The sequence below is a fragment of the Phyllostomus hastatus genome, unplaced genomic scaffold, assembly GCF_019186645.2.
Source record: "Phyllostomus hastatus isolate PE091 unplaced genomic scaffold, TTU_PhHast_1.1 phas_contig_210, whole genome shotgun sequence".
In the NCBI taxonomy this organism is placed as follows: domain Eukaryota; kingdom Metazoa; phylum Chordata; class Mammalia; order Chiroptera; family Phyllostomidae; genus Phyllostomus; species Phyllostomus hastatus.
The window spans coordinates 12,702,773-12,721,948 of NW_025333737.1; the positions used below are offsets into that span (position 1 = coordinate 12,702,773).

At 48.8% G+C, this 19,176-nt stretch overlaps 1 protein-coding gene across 1 annotated transcript in view; it reads left to right on the plus strand.

The window, feature by feature from the left end:
• PRKCA (protein kinase C alpha) overlaps window positions 1-19,176 on the plus strand; it is a 356,477-nt gene that overhangs the window by 236,868 nt on the left and 100,433 nt on the right. Inside the window, exons 4-5 of the mRNA XM_045837292.1 lie at window positions 14,038-14,149; window positions 17,291-17,419. Of these exons, the coding sequence (XP_045693248.1) occupies window positions 14,038-14,149; window positions 17,291-17,419 (241 nt within the window). The remainder of the gene's footprint in view (window positions 1-14,037; window positions 14,150-17,290; window positions 17,420-19,176) is intronic.

Genomic DNA, 19,176 nt, shown 5'->3' on the forward strand with positions numbered 1-19,176 from the left:
CCTGTGCCTGGAGATGGCTCACTGCTTTTCATCAGTGCTCAAGGACAGAATAACAGTATAAGCAAATCATCTCAAAGGAGCTGTAATCAGACTTGACTCTGGGTGGTTATCTCCCCTCAGGACTGCGGTTTTCATTTTCATGTGGGAAACTGACATCCCCAGAAAATGAAATGTCAGAGGATCACTTGTCAGGTGATTAGCTCAGTAAGCTGGAGAGGACTGACCTTTCTCAGGGAACTGCTGATTTGTGACCAAGTTTAATGCCAAGACAAGAGCCACAAGTGGGGTCGCATTTCACCCTTCTCTCTCTGTTTTCTGAGGGACTCACATTAGGAGGTTTCCTTTCCGATCTTGCATGGGTGGGAAGCCTCGCCGCACCTCATTTCTTTGGTAAGAGAAGTCGAAGTGCTCCTCTTTCCCACCAGAAAACCTATGGCATCACTCATAGCGGTATAAGCTCACAACTGAAATCAGTTAAACTTTCTAGAATGTTCCTAAACAGGTATCAATGTAACTATTACTTGATTATTCCATCTTTAAATATTGACCTTAGCTAGTTGGGTTTTTTTTTTTGGCCTAAACTTGACTTTCTAAGAGACTGACATAAATATCAAAGGTAATATATTTGTTTAGAGACCTCTGAAGGCTCATTTGCAAAGTACCTTCATTTAGTGGTGGGTCATCTGTGAGCTAGTCGATCGAAGGCTCAGATCGAGTGTTGCTGTTGCTATGGTCTTGTGCAAACCTGGACTGAGCTCCCAGGAGGCGTGACCCCTGAGTTTTCCATCCATTGGGAGGGCTCACTGTAGGACTCACTCACCTGACAGATTCCAGGCACCAGGCAGACACAGTCCCCCCTACTCATGGGATTTACATTTTAAAGAAAAAAAAATACAGAATTTAAACAAGTAACAACTAAATAAGAAAAACAAATTCGGATCACGGCACACAGCATTCAGAGGGCTCCTTCAGAAGGGAGTCGAGGAGGACCTCTGGGGGCAGCAGGCTGAGCTCAGCCCACCCCGAGTGACGAGAGAGACCTCCCCTGAAGAGCTGGCGCCTGGTTTCAGGCAGAGCAGCAGCAAGTGCAAAGGCCCTGAGATGGAACGAAGAAAGATGTGTTCCGAGAACAGATAAGTAACGAAGACCCTTCACCAGCCTTCAGAAAGTGGTAGCTGGGAGCAGACTGTGAAGCAAAAGAGGGAAACTGCAGGCGGAGGCAGTCAGAGAAGGCCTCTGGAGGAGGTGGCCTGGGCAGGGGCTTGAGCGGAGGTGGGGTCGGGAGAGGGCTTTTCCCAGCAGGGGGAGAGGCCCATGAGCAGAGACACCAGGGCAGGCTCCTGGGTGGGTAGTTCACCGAGTCCTGTGGTGAGGAAGGACGCTGGACAGTTAGATTGTGGCTGGACTGCGGAGGCGGTGGGGAGTCCCCGGGGCGGGGGGAGGGGGGTTGAGCAAGGGAGTGATGTGGTGCTGGCAGTGGGTCATGGAAAGTAATCCGATTGGGATGGACTACAGAGTGGGGTAGGAAGCCACCAGGAGACTGGATATGTGGCTCTATGGCCCGGCTTTAGGGTGGTAAAGCAGGGTTAGCGTAAAAGGTCCAGTTCAAGAAAGATGCCCAGCCATGGATTAACAGCCCAGCTTGTCCAGTTACCTGCGGGGAAACCGAACAGCTCCCCCAGCATGTCTCTGCCTCCATGGCTCCTTTGAGCAGGAAAAAAGGACCAAACAAGGTCTCTCTGGAAAGAGTGTTCTAACTGTGCCTTGTCCATCACAGTAACCACTAGCCATCTGTGGCTATTTAAATTTAAGTGAATTGAAGGTAAGTGAAAATTCAGTGCCTTAGTAGAAGTCACCATATTTCAAGCACTCAACATGCAGCTAGTGGTTACTGTATTGGACGGGCAGACATGAGACATTCCCGTCATTATGGAAGGCTCCAATGGACACTGCTGAGCAGGATCATTAGTTTCTCTCATGAACAAACCCTTTTCTTTCAGTAGATCATGAGTCTCCCGCGGTGCTTTGTACCACACACTACCTTCCCTGTCGCAACTTCGGTTTGTACAGATCATACCCACTTATGGACACCAATTAGATTCTTTGTGAAATTACATTGGTTTGGCTGTCAAATGCTGTGGGCTTGACAAAGGATAATAGAAAAATTACCTACAGGAAGAACAGAATGTTTGAATTGCATGTGTCCTAGAGGCTGAATAAAACTTCGGCCTGATTTAATTTCTCTGGAACAGACTGTGATAAGAAGAGGACCACCCGCTCTGAAACCCAGGTGCATCAGAACAGCAAGGACAACCGGAGTCCCTGCTGCAGTGTGGTTTTACTCTGCTGCAGAGTAAAACTCTTCGACTTGCGCCCTTGACCCCATTCTGTTGCCCTCTAGTGGAATGAAAGGGCATCTGTTTTTCTGCTCCAGCTGGGACATGCTGAAAATGGTAGAAATGGAAATCTAGAGATACTAAAGATGGCTGAAGCTATCACCACTTATTTCCATCTCATGATAGCCTGCTGCTTCATATTTTATCTTTTCTCCTGTCCTCAAAGGAAAACAGTCTTCTCTGCTCTATGTCTTTTTGAGTTCCTTGAAGGAAAGTAGGTTTGAGCATCTGGACTGACACCCAGAGTGAGTCTGCTTGCCCAGTCTGTGGCTGTGTCTGCCCAGCGTTGGTTCAACGTCCAGCACAGGTTCGGACCCATCAATTGAGTTAAAAGACATGAGCTGAAATCCTGATTTAACCACTTACCAGCTTTGGATCTTGCTGAGATAATTCACCTATCTGGGCTTTGGTTTCTCCATCTTTCAACTGGGGACTGCCCCCCTTCGACCCTCCATGGCCATTGCACAAGGTGGAAAGCAATAACACAAGTCTTTCGAGAACGCAGCCAGACTCCGTTAAGTTTCTCTGACCCCCTTTTCCCATACCCTGGCACCCTATCAGAATGGACGGATGAACAGGTAAACTGGACATTCGTTTCCCAACCCTCTGCCTACCCATGGAGCACTGGGGGTAGGGGCTGATGTTGCACTGGTGACGGAGCTCACAGGCTGCCATTTGGTTTTGCTGTATAATACTTCCCTTTTCTTTTAAATGTCTACTTTTTCTAAGGTTAAGCCAGTTAACAGGAAGAAAAAAACTTTTTTTAGAATACTAGCCATCACAGTACTTCTGTATATCCTCACATAAGAGGAGGTATGTGCACAAATGCACTTTAATGGGACACCCCCCCCCCACTTTGTTCCGGTCACCCTGTCATAGCCTCCCTCTACAGGGTGGGGACAGATGAGCACTGAGACTAAACCCTTGGCCGGGGGCAGGCAGCACTGAATTTCTGCCTTAATTCTAACAACTATTTGCTTCAAGTGGAAATATTAGCATGTTCTATGTAATATTTTTATTAAGATGCTTGTTTAACTTAAAACAAGGGAATATAAACGGTAAAACAAATTTCAAATGTGCATAGTAGGTTTCCACTACCCTAAGGGCAAACGTCGGGTTTTTTCTGAGAGCTGAACACAGAGAGCCAGCCGTTTAGGATGAAGGATTGGAGGTGCCTGGTGCAGTCCTAGGAGGCAGCTGAACGAGGACTATTTTTGTCACTCTTTAGATTGACCTCTGGGAGGCATTGCTTAGGCTGCATTTAAAGTCACAGTTGGAGGAAAGCACATTAGTGTTAGCTCCTAGCGTTTAAAAAAGGAGAGAGAGGGTGAGCGGAGAGTGCATGTGTTTGGCTCGGGTGTGCGTGCCCCAGAATCGCCAGCACACAGCAGCCTGAGGCAGAGATACTGGACAAAAATTTGAAGCAAAATGCAGAGTTTGCACAATAGGCAAATGCTAAAGGGCAATTCAGTTGTATCTGTGATAGTAGTTTGCATGAGTGAAGGTCAAGGTGGAAGTCTTTTACCCAGTCAAATCCGTACGCCCAAACCCAGGACACCAGTGTGAGATTAATGTCAGAGACCACAGCAGGCCGAAATAATCGGTTTTGTAAATGTGTAGGATGGTCTGCCGCCTCATGGCTTCAGCCCAGCCACCCTTAACTGACAAGCAGTTGCAGAGTCACTGTCCAGAAAGTGTGCTGCCACTGCTTCTCAACTCCCAGTGTAAGAAAGGGGAACGAAAAGATGTCAGTAGAAAGAACAGTAAATCCTTGAGGACAAGGAGGGTGGACAACGTCAGCTCTCATTCTGGGGAGGCTCTCGGCAGACACTGAGCAAGTGGGAGCAGCAGAACTCAAGGACGGATGCCTGCACCTAACGAAAATCAGGTCCAAACCTAGAGCTGTGCGGCACTTTTTAGCCGGGATACAGCACTGGCTACTTGTGAGTTTACCCAGAACAACCAGAGTGCCTGGATCAAAAACAGATTTGGGGGTTACAATGGGTGAATAGCTTTTAAATTTAATATTTTCCGTTCATACTTTTGGCCCAGGATTTCCTCTTCTGCCCTTTATCCTGAGGAGCTGATAAGACCCTTGCATAGTACATGCTCACAGACACTTGTGGTAGTATTGTCTGTAACAGTATAATAGTGACGTTGGAAATAACCTAAATGTCCAGGAATGGGGGATCAGTTAAGGAATGGGGGATCAATGATGGTGCATCTGTATGATGAAATATCACACAATATAATATGATACTGCTTTATATTTAGCAAGATGGAAAGATGTTTAAGATGAGCTGTTAGTTTTTCTTTTTGAAGGGAAATCTAGAGACCCCGTCTATTTAGGGTGATTCCTCAGAAAACACACACACACACACACACACACACACTCTCACACTCACATCTTTCTTGAATGAAACATACCAAAATATTTACATATATATAATTTTCCTGTCTACTTAACCACATTTTCTTATAACAAATAGGATTTTTATGTACATAAATGAACATGTGAATAAACAATTGAAAATTATTAAGTGGTGAAAATGATTAATATTTTACCGTACTCTGCACATTTAAAAAAAATAAAACATGACGTTATAACTGGAAAGATCCTTAGACATGAGGAAGTAAATATCTCTTAACGTAGCCAGTGCGGGGGCGGGCGTTGCCATTTGGGAAATATTCACTGGGCGCAGTGAGCAGACTGTGGAAAGAATCAGAGGCACCTGAGGAAAGAAAGGACCCTGCCCCCTTTGACTCGGTGGTCAGGAAGGAGACAGGGGTACACCTTCTGCCTCCTCTGTTGTGTTTAATCAGTTGAACAAATACCAGCTGCTGGAGAATCACCCAACTCCACAGGGAGGCATAGAAATCCACCTTCTTGCAAATAATGTTATACTTTTTCGAGTCTGTGGCAAACTAAGTGCTGCATCTGGGGCATGTCATCTACCTACCACCAGATTCTAGGCTCCAGAATTTGTCCCGGGCTATCTGTGAGCGTCAGGCAAGGTTTCTCACGTGACCAGCAACCCAGTTCTGCCTTTACTAAATCAAAGGTGATAGGATCTTGGATGTTCTTGAATAAATATGTTGCCATTTTATCTCTGGTTTGTTCTTAGATGTTGCATAAGATTGGCCACGGATTTCTTTTTTAGGAAGCAGCTAACTTTGTTCAGGGCTGGCAGGGATGCTTCTTGTATTCCTGCTTTATTTTCCTTTCGAACTGTGGCACTGGAGCTAACTAGATCCTTAACCAGCACAGACCTTATTTGGTGCTAAAATGCATTGCTATAAAAGTTTATCTAAAGAACAGATCAGTGATTGCAAGAGTTAGGGATGGGGGTGGGGGTATGATGACACCCAGCAGGACGAGGGAGCTTCTTTGTAGTGACAGAACCCATCTGCATCATGGCTATGAGTGCGACAGAATCTCACAGAGCTAGACAGGCAGGCACACACGATGATAGCACTTAGAGACCGGGGGAGTCCGTTGCACCCGTGTCCAGATTTGGATCGTGGACTGTGGTTTGGTAAGAGGCTATCACTGCAGGGAGGCTGTGGGGAGGTTACACAGGAACTGTTTTTGTCATTTGTGAGTCTAAAAGTATTTTAAAATAGAAACTTAAACTCTTCGGCAGACAGTAAATAATTTCAAAAGAGAAATGAAGAAATTTGCTAGCTAACTAGGAAATAGTAGGCTTTGTGATTTGAATATTTGCCCATTTTAAACATCTTATTTTAGTGTTAGAATTTCAAACTAAACCATCCAAGATTCTTTTGTAATTGATAAGACGTTGACTTATGTCAAGTTTTTGTCTGGAGATGGTGACAACATAGAAAATTTTTTACAAGTAGGGAGATGGAGCTTTTGTATAATATAGCTTTTAGTTAAGATTTCACCCTTATTGATGGTGGGTGGCACCGCACATCTGCTTTGCCATTGGGTCTCGACACCTCAGCAGGTTGCTGGAGAAGCTGCACACACAGCCACTGACCACCAGGTACGGCAGTTGTGCCTCAGTTTCTTCAACACACAGAGGCCGTCCCTCTAATGGCATCTCACAAGCCAGTTAAAATACAACCTGATACATTCAGGTGGGAGTCGTGGTAATTCAGATTACATAGATAATGCAGGAACTCATTTTTTTGTGTTTTTTTTATTGTAAACCTTTCCAGATAATATTTAATGGTGCCTCTCACTGTCATCTGCAAAGCCAGTCTGTCCCCACACTTCCCCAGAGGCGTGTTGCTTATACATCTCCCCTGCTATGTTGTTACTCTGTGTTTGGAGGTTATATTTAATCCTGGGTTTGAAATGGATGTCATTATATCTTATGTTTCATTCTGCGGCTTGCTCTTTTCATTAGACACTATGTCTTAGAGAGCTATGTTGTTACAGGAAGCTCATTTGGTTTAGCTTGCTACAGAGTATTTTTTAGTATAAATATATTATGGTTTATTTAGTCACTGCCTTGCTGGTAGAGATTTATTTGAGTCGTCAATTCACATATAATAATTAAGGATCTTGCATAGCTTGACAAAAGACCCATAAGAATCTTTCTTCCAGCAAAGCCTGATTTGACGAGTTAGTCCAACTGTCAAGGCGAATGTTGTTCACGAGGAGAACATAGGGTTACATGAAGATCAAAAATCAACTGTCACCAGACCCAGAAGTTCCTCAGTTCTTTCTTAGAACAGGCAGCATCCAGCAAGACCAGTGCACTCTAAGGCAGGGCGTGCTGCCTCAGCCCAAGCAAAGACGCAAGCAGGCGGATTCAGCGGCCAGAGCAGGCAGGGCTGGGGGTGCCCGGCTCGGAAGGTGACCGCCAACGTAACCGCCATAGTGACACCTAAGTGACATGAAATCACCGTGGTCGTATAGTTTGTTGTGAGTAATAGTCTCATGTTAACAAAAATTTTAAGTAGAAATTTTTAAAATCATGGAGTTAAAAAAAGCTTGCTTCCCAAGAAATTGAAGATCATCTTCAGAGCCAGATTCGCCTTCAGAGCAGTGTCTTCTCAGTGTCGCTTGTGTAGTCAGCATGTAAGTGACATTTAGACCCCAGCTTGGCTTACAGGCGTGATTCATGAGAACACGTCAGATGGTGGAAGTGGGGGAAGTTTTCCTTGATCTTCAGAGGGAGCAGCTCGAAGCAGCCACGCCGCTCCAGGCGATGGAGGGAGTCACGCTGCAGGGCCTCCCTCACTCGAAGACCGTCTCTCCCAGAAACCCATAAAATCTGAACTCCAGCCCTTGATGGCTGCCATTTGGGCGCTGCAAGTGAAACCTCTGGGGGTTTCAGAAACATTCAGGTATGTGTGGGAAACCCAAGCCAGGAGGGCCTCTCGCAAAAAGACTGCCGTTGTTCTCTTTGTTGAATTGAAGGGGCAGTCACAGCAACGTGTGTTCAAATATCAACATCTTCATCAAAAAGCATCCCCGATTGCCGGCCTCCTGGTGTTCTTGAGTATCCCATCATGCACTGCTGGTTCATTCTCCATCCATGCAGACTGAAGTTCAACTTACCTAGAATATCCCTTCTAGAAGGTTCTAGTTAATAAGAAAGGCACCTAAGGCGATTTAAGGCCCAAACAGCATCAAAATGTGGTGCAGCGCAGATCTGTGGGTTTATTTCTAACACATCGAAAAGCGATGGTGACAGAGGTGGTGCTGCTGACCGTGAAAGACTCTGAAAGTCCTGGGAGAAACGCCGAGAGATGTTTCTGCAGGGGGCTGACGGCGTTGCTTCGTTCTAACGCTAAGGGATGAGCAACAGACTCACAGGTGCTTTCCATAGAGCTTGAAATTTTCATTTGTTACTCTTTCAATTAAAGGTTTTAACTAATCAGAGGCGTCTGACCAAACTTTTGGCATCTCTGGGCCACACTGGAAGAAGAAGAGTTGTCTTGGTCCACACATTAAATACATTGCAACACATAAGCACAAAAAAAAATCTCATAATGTTCTGAGTAAATTTACGGTTTTATGTTGGGCCGCATTCACAGCCATCCTGGGCTGCATGTGGCCCATGGGCTGCAGGTTGGACACCCGTGGGAGATTTGTGGGTTTGATTTCATTCGTGACTATGAACACTGGTTTAGTCAAAAGTTCCCTTTTCTCCCCCCACCGTGTGTAGGATGGAAGCATCTAAGCTGAATGTTTTTCACTTTCCCTGTAACATGATGTCAGGCCCGTGACATAAGACAGAGGGTTCAGACCCCACTTCGTAAGAGGCCGCCGGTGCCTGGACAAGGCACAGGGAAGGTCCACATGACCGGCACTAAATGGGAGGGTGTGACTAACTTGGTAGTGGTCAAGGCGTGGCATGTGTTGTGGCCCTAGCTGTAGCCCAACTTAACTTACACGTGAGGTGACTTTATTGAGAACCCTCCAGGGAGCAGTGACAGAAGGGCGCTTTGCAGGAGATTCAGTGGTTCCTTCCGTGGGTTGACGGTCCACCGTGTGTGAGGCACAGAATGATTTTTGGAGCACACTGAGACGGATTTCTGCATCTGGGGGGCTTTGCAGCCACAGAGGGGCCCACTGTGTTTTTTCCCTTTTTTTTTTTTTTTTTTGCTTTGGTTGCTAGGAAGCTTGGAGATCAAGTTGCTACTTAAAACTTAATTGTCAGGCTCGGTTCCAGTCCAGTTGCAAATTCAGCCCTGTGCTTCCAGAACTCTGTCAGACTGTGTGTGTGTGTGTGTGTGTGTGTGTGAGAGAGAGAGAGAGAGAGAGAGAGATGATGAAAAGTGGGAGAGGAGGCACCCGGAGTAGTAACTGTCTCCAGTGGCAGAGCATGGAAGTGGTGTGGAGACAACAGACACGAAGACACGAAATGCTGTGGAAGGTCCGAGGGAAGAGGAGACTTGAGGGGGTGTTCTACGAGGAGGAAGCAGCCCTCGTGACTGCCTTTTTAGGTGTTTCAGCAGGTGGGCTCTCAGCACGAGGTGGTTATACCAGGTAGAGGGAACAGCCGAAGCAAGATAGGAGAAGCCCAGGTGCTCTCTGTGAAGGGTTCGGCGTCAAGGTTTACAGGTGCAGGAAAGAACCTGAAAGCCCCATTATCCACCAAACGCTGCTTCTCACAACCTGAGGACAAGTGCGACTTGTCTTGCTGAGGACGCTGAAGACTCAGCTCCTCTCCCCACACATTTCCGCCCCCCCGCTCCCTGGCTACCCAGGGCCTCCTAGGGTGCCTCAGCCCTCACCGGGCATATGGTTCACCAGCACCTGCCCAGAACCTACTCTGACGCCAGTGGGGGACAGCTCGTGCCTTGATGTCCTTGTCTTTCCATCAGATTACAAGTGTCACCATAACTTACACACCTTCCACTGTCCCCTGACCCCTGCTGGCACCTACTTTGTGTGATACCTCAGGCAACCTGTGCCTCAAAATGGTTTTTGTTTAGAAAAACTGATCAGAAAATTTTGGAGAGAGTGTGAGTTTCCTTTGTGGAGAGAAAAGCCCACTGATTCTACGTTTCAGTTGGATCCTCAGACTCACCCTCCTGGGACACCTGCACGGGAGGAGACCCAGGGCTGTGGGTCTGATGGACAAGCCTCGAATGGTCTTTGGTGGGGCTCTGATTGAGCCCGTGATGTGGACCCAGCAAATGCTACTGCAGCCCCCACTCAGTAAACAGTGTGTAACTCGTAAGCTTCTTAATACAAATGCCTGCACCGGCATTATGCGTGTGAGACCCGGTGGAACGTTACCGTCGTCGCTGGAGGAAGGCATGGTGGTCCCAGTGCCCACCGATGCCCTGGCTTTGCGAATGCACTGCGGTTACGTGAGAGGCATCTCCGGGGAAGGCTGGCTAGAGACTACATGCAAACTGTGCTATTTTTGCACATTCTTACAAGTCTTAAATTATTCCAAAATAAAAATTAAAAGTTTGTTTTCTTTTTGAGAGCAAGATGACAGAATTAAAGAGATCACCTAGTCCAGTTTTCAAGCATTATTTAGCCAAGGCCTCATTCTCGAACCCTCCCCTCTCGCTCCCCCAGTGGCCGTCGGGTGCACCCTGCCCACTGCAGGGCTCTATGAAGTGCCACTTTGAAGAGGCTCATCCAGCTCAATGCTTTCAGGGGCCAGATGAGGCAGTCAGGGCCCAGAGCAGTGAAACACACCACTCCTTGGTGGCTGCGGAGAGACACACGGAGCCCGGTAGCTCTTCAGTGCGGCTGCTCTCTGCAGCCACCGTTAACTCACGGCTCCTCAGCTGACACTGTGGTTCCTTTTCTCAGACGAGGTGAGGCCGTTTTGGCCGGAGGCTTTATGCTCCTGCATTCCATCTCTGGTGTGTGGGAGATGTCCTCCTCCTCACGGTCGGTCCAGGGCACGGCCGGCTGGGCTGGCAGGCGGTTCCACAACTTACCCCTCGGCGTGGGGTATGGGCCTCGGAAGGCCAGTCTTCGGCACAGAGCAGGAACTGGAGACCTCAGAGGAGACCCTTGGCTTCTGGCCACCTTGGCGTCTGCCCTGACCACCGATTGGGGCTGAGGCTAATTAGCTTTCCTCTTCCTTCCGATTCAGGCCCAGGTCACTGAAGGAAGGGAAGTGTTGCGCACCTTGGCTCACTTCCAAGGATAATATAATTGCAATCATCTTCTCTTGTATTTGCCTGGGGATTTCCAGGTTAGGAAGCCCTTATGTGTTCCCTCGGTTAAGCCTCACTCCCGACTATCACAAAGGCAGACGGGCTTTCTTTCTGCTTCATTTAGAAGGGACCTGACCTTTCCAAGGTCACTCACTGAGTCTGTGTCAAGGCTGGAGTCGGAACACAGGTCTCCCTGATCCCGGTCAGTGGTCTCACTGTGGGGGAGATCTCGGTCATTGTGAAGCACCGGCCCCAAGAGTGATGACCGGCAGGCAGGTGGTGTTGTCCTTGTCACCATGAGCACGATCCTTGGCCGCTCATGACTTTGAAGTATGAGGACTCTAAGACTTGGGCACTCTCCAGACTTACCCAGGGGCTGAAAGCGAAGGTTTCCTCTCGTCCTAATGGTAACCCCTCTGAATGGTTAGAGCCCGAAGATGCCCCATGGGGTGGGGGGGGTGTGAGTAAGACTTGGATTCTCCTGAAAAGTGAAACCAGTTGCCCATATGCCACAGCCATAGGCACCCACATGCCAACCGACCGGCAAGATGGCTGCCCTGGAGCTGCCTGGCACGCCCGGGCTCCGGCGGGCTGCACGTCCACTCCACGTTCGCTGACTCAGTGCCCGTGGTCAGCGCCTGGCTTCTTCAGGGGAAACTGGCTGTGTCCGTCCCCCGGGCTCCTCTCTGCCCTCCCCATAGTGGGACACGACCTCGGCTGTCCTCATGGGAACTTGCAGTGGAGACTGTCACTGGCCTCTTCCCTGGACATTCTCCTTAACGTCCCAGGACACTGGGGAAAGCGGAGGGACTGCTTTAAAGCCCACACGTACTTCAGACTGTATTCGCAGCGGCTACTTACTAGGAAAACTAACCTCCCAAGGAAGGTGTTGACTTTTCATACCCGAGAGACATTTGGAAAGTAAACTAGTGACTGCCTCGAGAATATCGTTGAGCATCTGCACAGGTAGGCACCTGGCCCCCGTTAGGCACCTACTCTGTATTTGCTGAGTAACCTCCCAAAGCAGCAGTTCTCAGTCCTCATTTCTAGTGTGCTCGCCACGCTGGGACCCTCGCAGGGCCTCTGCCCGGAGGTTCCATTCGGGCGGTCTGAGTGGGGAGTAACTTCATTTCCAACAAGTTCCAGGTGATGGTGGTGCCGGGTAGGGACACACTTTGGAAACTACACTCGTGAAGCAGAGATTGTCCCCAGAGTGAGTGTTTCGGGCCCAGGGGCCTGTGCAGGCTCTGCACAGCTCTGCCACTGGAGCAACAGAAAATATGTAAATGAGTGAGCATGCCCAAATTCCAGTGACAGTTTATTTATAAAACAGGTGGTGTTCTCATTTCCCAAAAAAAAGTTGTGTTGCAAATATAAAAATAAAAATTAAAGCTGTTAAGACTAGAGCCTCATTTTGAGTGGATTTCTGAAAGCGCCTGGGTGGGGATCAGTATTGAAGGCTCAGATGTATTCAGATCCCATTGCTGGTAGTCCCTGGCCACGTGACTTTGAAGGTCACTGCCATCTCTGTGGAATGAGGATAATGATTATGCAGTGAAAATTGGGGAAAATGTTAACATTTGTCAAGTATGGGTGGTACTTACATGAGTGTTTGATTTATTATTCATGTTCTGCATGATTGAAATATTCACTAATTTTAGAATTTATGTCTTTAAAGAGTATGTGGCTTGTATGTGGTTTAGACCTTAGGTTCCAAAGCCAAACAAGTGATCAGTTATCTTACAAAGTCAAAATCACCAACCAGTACCCAGGCCCTTAGAAAGTCAGAAGCCAGGAACATCTTTGTGTATGTTTGCGTTTGAGAAACCCTAGACCAAGGGATAGCTCGAGCCGGACACGTCTGAAACGGGGCCTTTGGCCTCCTTCCCTTCCCCAAACCCCGCCCCTCGGTCCCCTTCCTTAGTTCCGCTAATGGCAGCTCCATCTTCACGTCTGCTCGGGGCACAAAAAATGTCATCCAGGGGGAGGCATATGATGAGGGAGGGTCCCAATATGGACATGTAGGGGACAGAAATGTCTTTCAGCTCAACCCCCTACTTTTATGTACCGATCGACAGAGGCCCGAGGAACAGAGGAGCTCACTCACTCCAGGGATTTCCCCATTCGGCACCTTACTGTGGTTGACTGGTTTTGTGCCCATGGCAGCCACCTAAGACAGGTGCTGTTGATTTCCTAGTTCATAGACGAGGCAGGAAGGATAAGTGTGGGACACTTCTGGGAAGAACAGAGCTGGGGCTGGCATGCAGGCAGCCTGACCGCGGGGGCCGTGAGCTTGGGTCAGTGTGGCGTGCTCCGTGGAATGTGTACTTCCCCGTCTACCGGCCATCTGCGGGCTGAGAAACAAAAGTGCTGCTAGAAAAGGAGCTGCCTGGCTGTCCCTTCGGTGGCGTGTGCGGTGTGCTAGGGGATGGAAGGAAACTGCGGCAGGGGCTGTGGCAGCTGCGTTCGGTGCATTTCTGACTTCCCCCGACCGTGCTGTCACTATCCCATGCAAAGGCGTGGGGTGCTTCGGAAACAGTGCAGAAGCAGGAAGACACCCCTGTTGGTCGGGGTGCATCTCTGGTCTTACGGAAACCTTGCCCACCAGCAGGTTGTCCAAACTCAGTCCAGCTTCACAAACACACCCCGATTTTGCACCTCCTCTGTGCTGGGCGCTGGGGATGCAGAGATACCACAGCATCGAGTGGGCTTGTCCTCGAGCACTTGTATGACTGTGGGGCCAGAAGCGATAGCTTTGGTGGGAACCCAGCAATATGCAAATTACCTCAGTGCATCCCATGGAAAGAAGAAACGTGGGTATTTGTTACATGTCCCAGAACAGGCAGCCTATTAAAATGTGACATGGCCAAGTCGCCACCACCCATCACATGGTCCCCCGAGAGCAGTGCACTCTGTGGTTGCACTGAACCTTGACGTGGGAATGGGGAGGGGCGGGGCCTGACATTGGCCCCACCCAACCAGCTGGTCCGTCCTCTCATGCCCGGAATGAGCAGTGTGCTTCTTCTCCCCGCAGGACCCCAGGAGCAAGCACAAGTTTAAAATCCACACCTATGGCAGCCCCACCTTCTGTGACCACTGCGGGTCGCTGCTGTACGGACTCATCCATCAGGGGATGAAATGCGACAGTAAGTAAGTTTTCTTTTCTGGTGGGTGGCGAGGCTCCGAAGCAGGTGCCCAGAGCTCCCCGCGCACCTCAGGTTCAGTAACGTTTCGGCGCCACCTCATCCACAAAGACAACCATTCAGATCTATAGCAGGCCGGTGAAGTGTAGGGTTTTCCCACTGTTAACGTTCTGGTTTATCAGACTGCTTAATTGCCTAATTATGAACCCCAAAAAGCACCCAATTTATAAATGAAGTTGGTGCTACCCCAGTTTCTCGTGGCAGAAATCTGCAGCCACGATGGCATGCAGGCTAGTCAGACCCCAAAGCAAAAGCCCTGTGCTGAGAAAAGACTCCGCACCTCCAGACCCCACATCTTGTTAGGCTTCAAAATACGTGAAGCCACCAGAGTCATTATCTTCCTGTGTTTCTAATGAGTGGGCGGACCGTGGAAAAATCCATTAGGTTCTCCTTAAACTGAAACCACACTGAAAATTAAACCCAGGCTGGTGTCTCCTTAAGTTCACTCGCCCTGTGTGGCCGTGGGCAGCTCAGATTCCTGTGAGCCCAGTCGGCAGTGAAGTCACTGAACACACTGTTGAGGAAGACCTGGGTGTCCTCCACCCTCCTGTTCTGTTCTGTATGTGTCTCCGTCAACTGCCAGGAGGAAAGAAAAACAACTGTGGAAGGTCTTTGCTTTGATAATTCTATTTTGAAATTCATTTCCCAGGCTATTTATTAGCTTAAATAAAAGCATATACTTTTAGGATATGAAAGTACTGTGTCTGTTTTTCTAGTAGACAAGGAAGTGTTACGGAAACATCAGCATGTTGTCATTCATTAATGGTTACTGTTATGGCCAGGAGCTCTCCTATGTGGAGCAAACACAGAATATGAAAACAAAGATACATGCACGCTACAGAGTAGCTGGGTCGTTTCCCAGAACCCAGGGCCCCTCCCCCGCCCAAAGCTGTGGAATTTAATAGCCTAACAAAACCTCAGTGATGATCCACACCCGTGGCCTGCTGCATTTCAAGAAACCCTAGGACTCCGGAGACGTGGTTTGCAGGGGTTTTACAAGTGCAATTCTAAGTGCATTTGTAAATATACTTTTAACTGCTTGAAAACTTGGAACAAAAATGAACATTTGAATGCGTCACACACTCAACCTTGACAAGTTGAAGACAACGTCGGAGACCTGATGTTGCCCAGCGCCACTCACCGGGAAGGATGTGTGGTTGAGTTTCTGCCACTGCACCCACTGGACCGAAGAGCCTCAGGGGCTGTGAAGCACGGAGTCGAACAGCAGGGCTGTGTGTGCTCACTCTTCTGCAGGAGCCGGGGTTTGAGGTGCTGTGGAACTCTAACAAGATACATACATACATGCATGAGTTCCTCAGGCAGAACTGAGCGTCCCTCAGCGCTGGCTTTGCAATTTTTTTGGATCAGAGGGCCTTATTGGTTATCCATTAATGTCTTTATAACAAATAAATGGTATAAATTTGAATTTATTAACTAAGTTTATGTTAATAAACTAATACTCATCTGGTTTATATTTTAGGATTCTGCTTAAGATTTTGCTTAAAAAAATGGGTTCCATTGCTAAAAATAAGTCTCTAAAAATCAGTGCTTTTTGTTTTGTTTTCAACTCCTTCCCTTGGAGTCCCAGGGTGTCGGGGGCGGCTGCCTGGGCTCCGTCCTGGAGGAGGAGGGTACCAGGACCCGACCCCTCCCCTAGCTTCTGTGGAGAAGAGTCCTCTGCCTGTGCCCTCACACATTGTAGGGTCACAACACCATGTACAGTTCTGCTTGGTGAGGGAAAAAAAAACTTATCAACCACTTGTCTGGGCCAGGCTCTTCATTTGCCAAGTAAGAAATGGAATCTGAGAGAGCAGATAAGCTTCCCAAGATTCAAAAGCCGCTCATGGTGGAAGCTGAGACAAGAACCCAGCCCAGCGCCCTTCACCACGCACCACCCCCCACGCCCTCCCTGCTGTTCGGCCCTTCCCAGAGCCCGCGGCTTTTATTGCCTTTGAGTTTCACATTCTTCCCAGGCACTTAAAGATATTTCCTGAGTCTGTGTCTTTGCTAAATCAGGGCTCACAGCTTTGAGCAGTTAGCTGTGGAAATAGGAGCGTAACCAGAATGCACGCGTGTGAATCAGCCAGCCGTTCTCTCCGCCTCGGGTCCAGGGTCCTGCCTTCCGTGTTCAGTCCGGCAGACAGGCATCCTTCGCTGTGCTCTCCGCAATTCATTTCACCACGTTCAAGCCAAACCTTCACAACGAAACCAACGGCGTGAAGGCTGCACCTCGAAGGTCCCAGAAGAGCCTGCGGCACCCCATCGAGGGCTCGCGAGGGTCCCAGAGGCCGGTCCTCCCCTGGGAGCCCGGAGGCGCAAGGACCAGAGCACTGCAACGCCTCCACAGAGTCTGACGTCCGTGTTCAGCACACGGGATTCTTTCCGCGGAGCCTTCAGTTCACCGCGGTGACTAGTCTTTTTCTTCAGTCCTCCCCCGGTCTCACCCACGCAGTGTCAGCTGGTAAAGAATGGCGTATCATGCCAGGCGTGTATTTGTTTTACTTGGAATAATATTTAAATATTTGAAGACAGGTTTAAAATATCAAATACAAGTTCTTTAAAAAAAAAAGCAAAAGCGATGTACTTAAGCCTTCTTGAAAATACAGACTTAGCTCAGGAAAATTTTATGGATTTCCTGTGCTCAACCCACATATTCTCACCCTTTCTGAGTGGTGAGCTAGGAAGTCATAAGAAATTGTTTTGCAGAAAAAGCGTCCTCTGTTTAAGATGTGCATATTATTTGCCTCTGTGTACAAAAGTAGGAATTAGCTTTGTATGCATTTACCTGTGTGAATTTTGCCTACTGTTAAATATTTGAAGCATCACAGAAGACCAGGCAGGGGCGTTTTGCTTCCGCTGAGTCTGGACAAACATGGCGTGGATATTTTAAGGATACTGTCACTCACACGAAGCCTGTGCTCTGAGGGACATCTGCTAACAGCTCTTTATGTCACCAACAACATATAGCAAAGTATCGAGTTCAAGGGTAGCCCGTTTTCACTTGTGCTCCTGCAACCAAAACACCGAGAAAGCGATGGTCCGGGACCGTGTGCCCAGCTCAGCCTTTGCTTTCTCGATCCGCAGCCTGCGACATGAACGTGCACAAGCAGTGCGTCATAAACGTCCCCAGCCTCTGCGGGATGGACCACACCGAGAAGAGGGGCCGGATCTACCTGAGGGCTGAGGTCGCTGACGAAAAGCTCCATGTCATAGGTAAGGCACGCTTGTGGGGGCATCAGGCATGCAGCTCCCCAGTGGATGGAGGTCAGGGGACCCCGAGGCAGGGCTCAGGCACCTGGGCTGGCTGTTGCCTCGGAGCTGGTCCACTGATCCCCGTTAGCACGTCTCCTAGGAGACTGCTCTGTACGCTGCATGCAAGTTCCCAAGGCCCAGTGCCATTGCGAGTTATAACTGTGACAGCGTGGCGGGTGCATTGTGCCCTGGTGACAAGGGGTCAGGGAAGCCAATGAAGCAGAAACGCAGTGGGTGGGAATGGAACTGGGGCGGGGCGAGGGGAGGCGATGGCTGATCCGGATGTTTCCTGGCATCGGGCTGTGCTGACCTGGTAAGTCCAGCCTAAGGCCAGTGACAACAAGCAGCCACTGAGCGTTTATGCTTCATCTGTGTTAGGCATCGTGCTGAGAACTCCACATAGTTAATTGACCTAGTGCTCACGACTACCCGATGATGACCCTCATTTTCCAGAAGAGGAAGCCGAGGCACAAAGAGCTCAATAACTTGCAATGTCACAGAGTTCGTGCAGAGCCAGGGCTGGAAACAAGACATTTGGACTCCATACCCCATGCCTCTAATTGTCGCTTCACGTGCACCTCCTGCCAACTGCCCAGGCACAGGGCCGGATCCCCCTTCGTGGGCCAGGACCCTGCCTCCCCGGGGCTGTGTCTGGGTGCGCTCTGCCCCAGCACGGCTTTCCTGAGGTTGGCCCACCACGTCCACGGCAGGTAAATCAGCACACTCGACTGAGTTATGCTGGAGCCATGCCAGCCCTGGACCCGGTCTGGGGTTCACAGGCACCTGGTGCACCTGCTGCGCGCTGCTGCGTGCCGACATGGGGTTCAGCTCTCAGGGGTCAGCCCTGCCTCCTGACTCATGGGGCTCCCTAACATCCCCTCTCTTTCCTTTGACAAAGGCACTCATTCTCAATCGAACAGCAAATATGTTAATGTTGCCATTTGTATTTAGGAATTTAAAGCTACAGTGAAAATGGAAAGGCTAACTTTAATGTTCTTTACTTGTAAATAAAAAGATATTATAGGGGAAAAAAGATCAAAATGGTCTATTTAAGGAAAAAAGAGAGAAGGAGTTCAGGGAAAGCTCATTTTTTAAAACATCCTCATGTATTTTTTTTTAATTTAAAAATAAGCATGCCCTTGCTTGTGTGGTTCAGTGATTGAGTGCCGGCCTGCAAATCAAGGGGTTGCTGGTTCAATTCCTGGTCTAGGGCACGTGCCTGGGTTGTGGGCCAGGTCCCCAATAAGGGACGTGTGAGAAGCAACCACACATTGATATTTCTCTCCCTCTCTTTCTCCCTCCGTTCCCCTCTCTAAAAAATAAGTAAAATCTTAAAAACAAGCAAACTTTCTACCCACAGCTGTCCCCTCAGATAAGAATTCAGGGAAAATCGGGATTTGGAGGTACTGCCAGGAGAGGGTCAGCACACGGCCTCTCGGTAACCTTATGAAACACAGCAAACCGAGCTACCAGCCCAGATCGCACTGTGAACAAAATCCCCGTGGTAGGCACATGTGGGCTCCTGAGTGCATCTGCACGGTCTTGGCCTCACTCCTGTTTCTCTCTCCTTTTCGCCGAGACTCCTACTTTGTCAAAGTCATGTCTTGGGGGCAGGGAGCATGTGGTTTAGGAGAAAATTACCGTAAAACATTGTCTCAATCAAGAGTAAGGGATTGAGGAGCATAAAGTGAATGACTATTGGTGAAACATTTCAATGT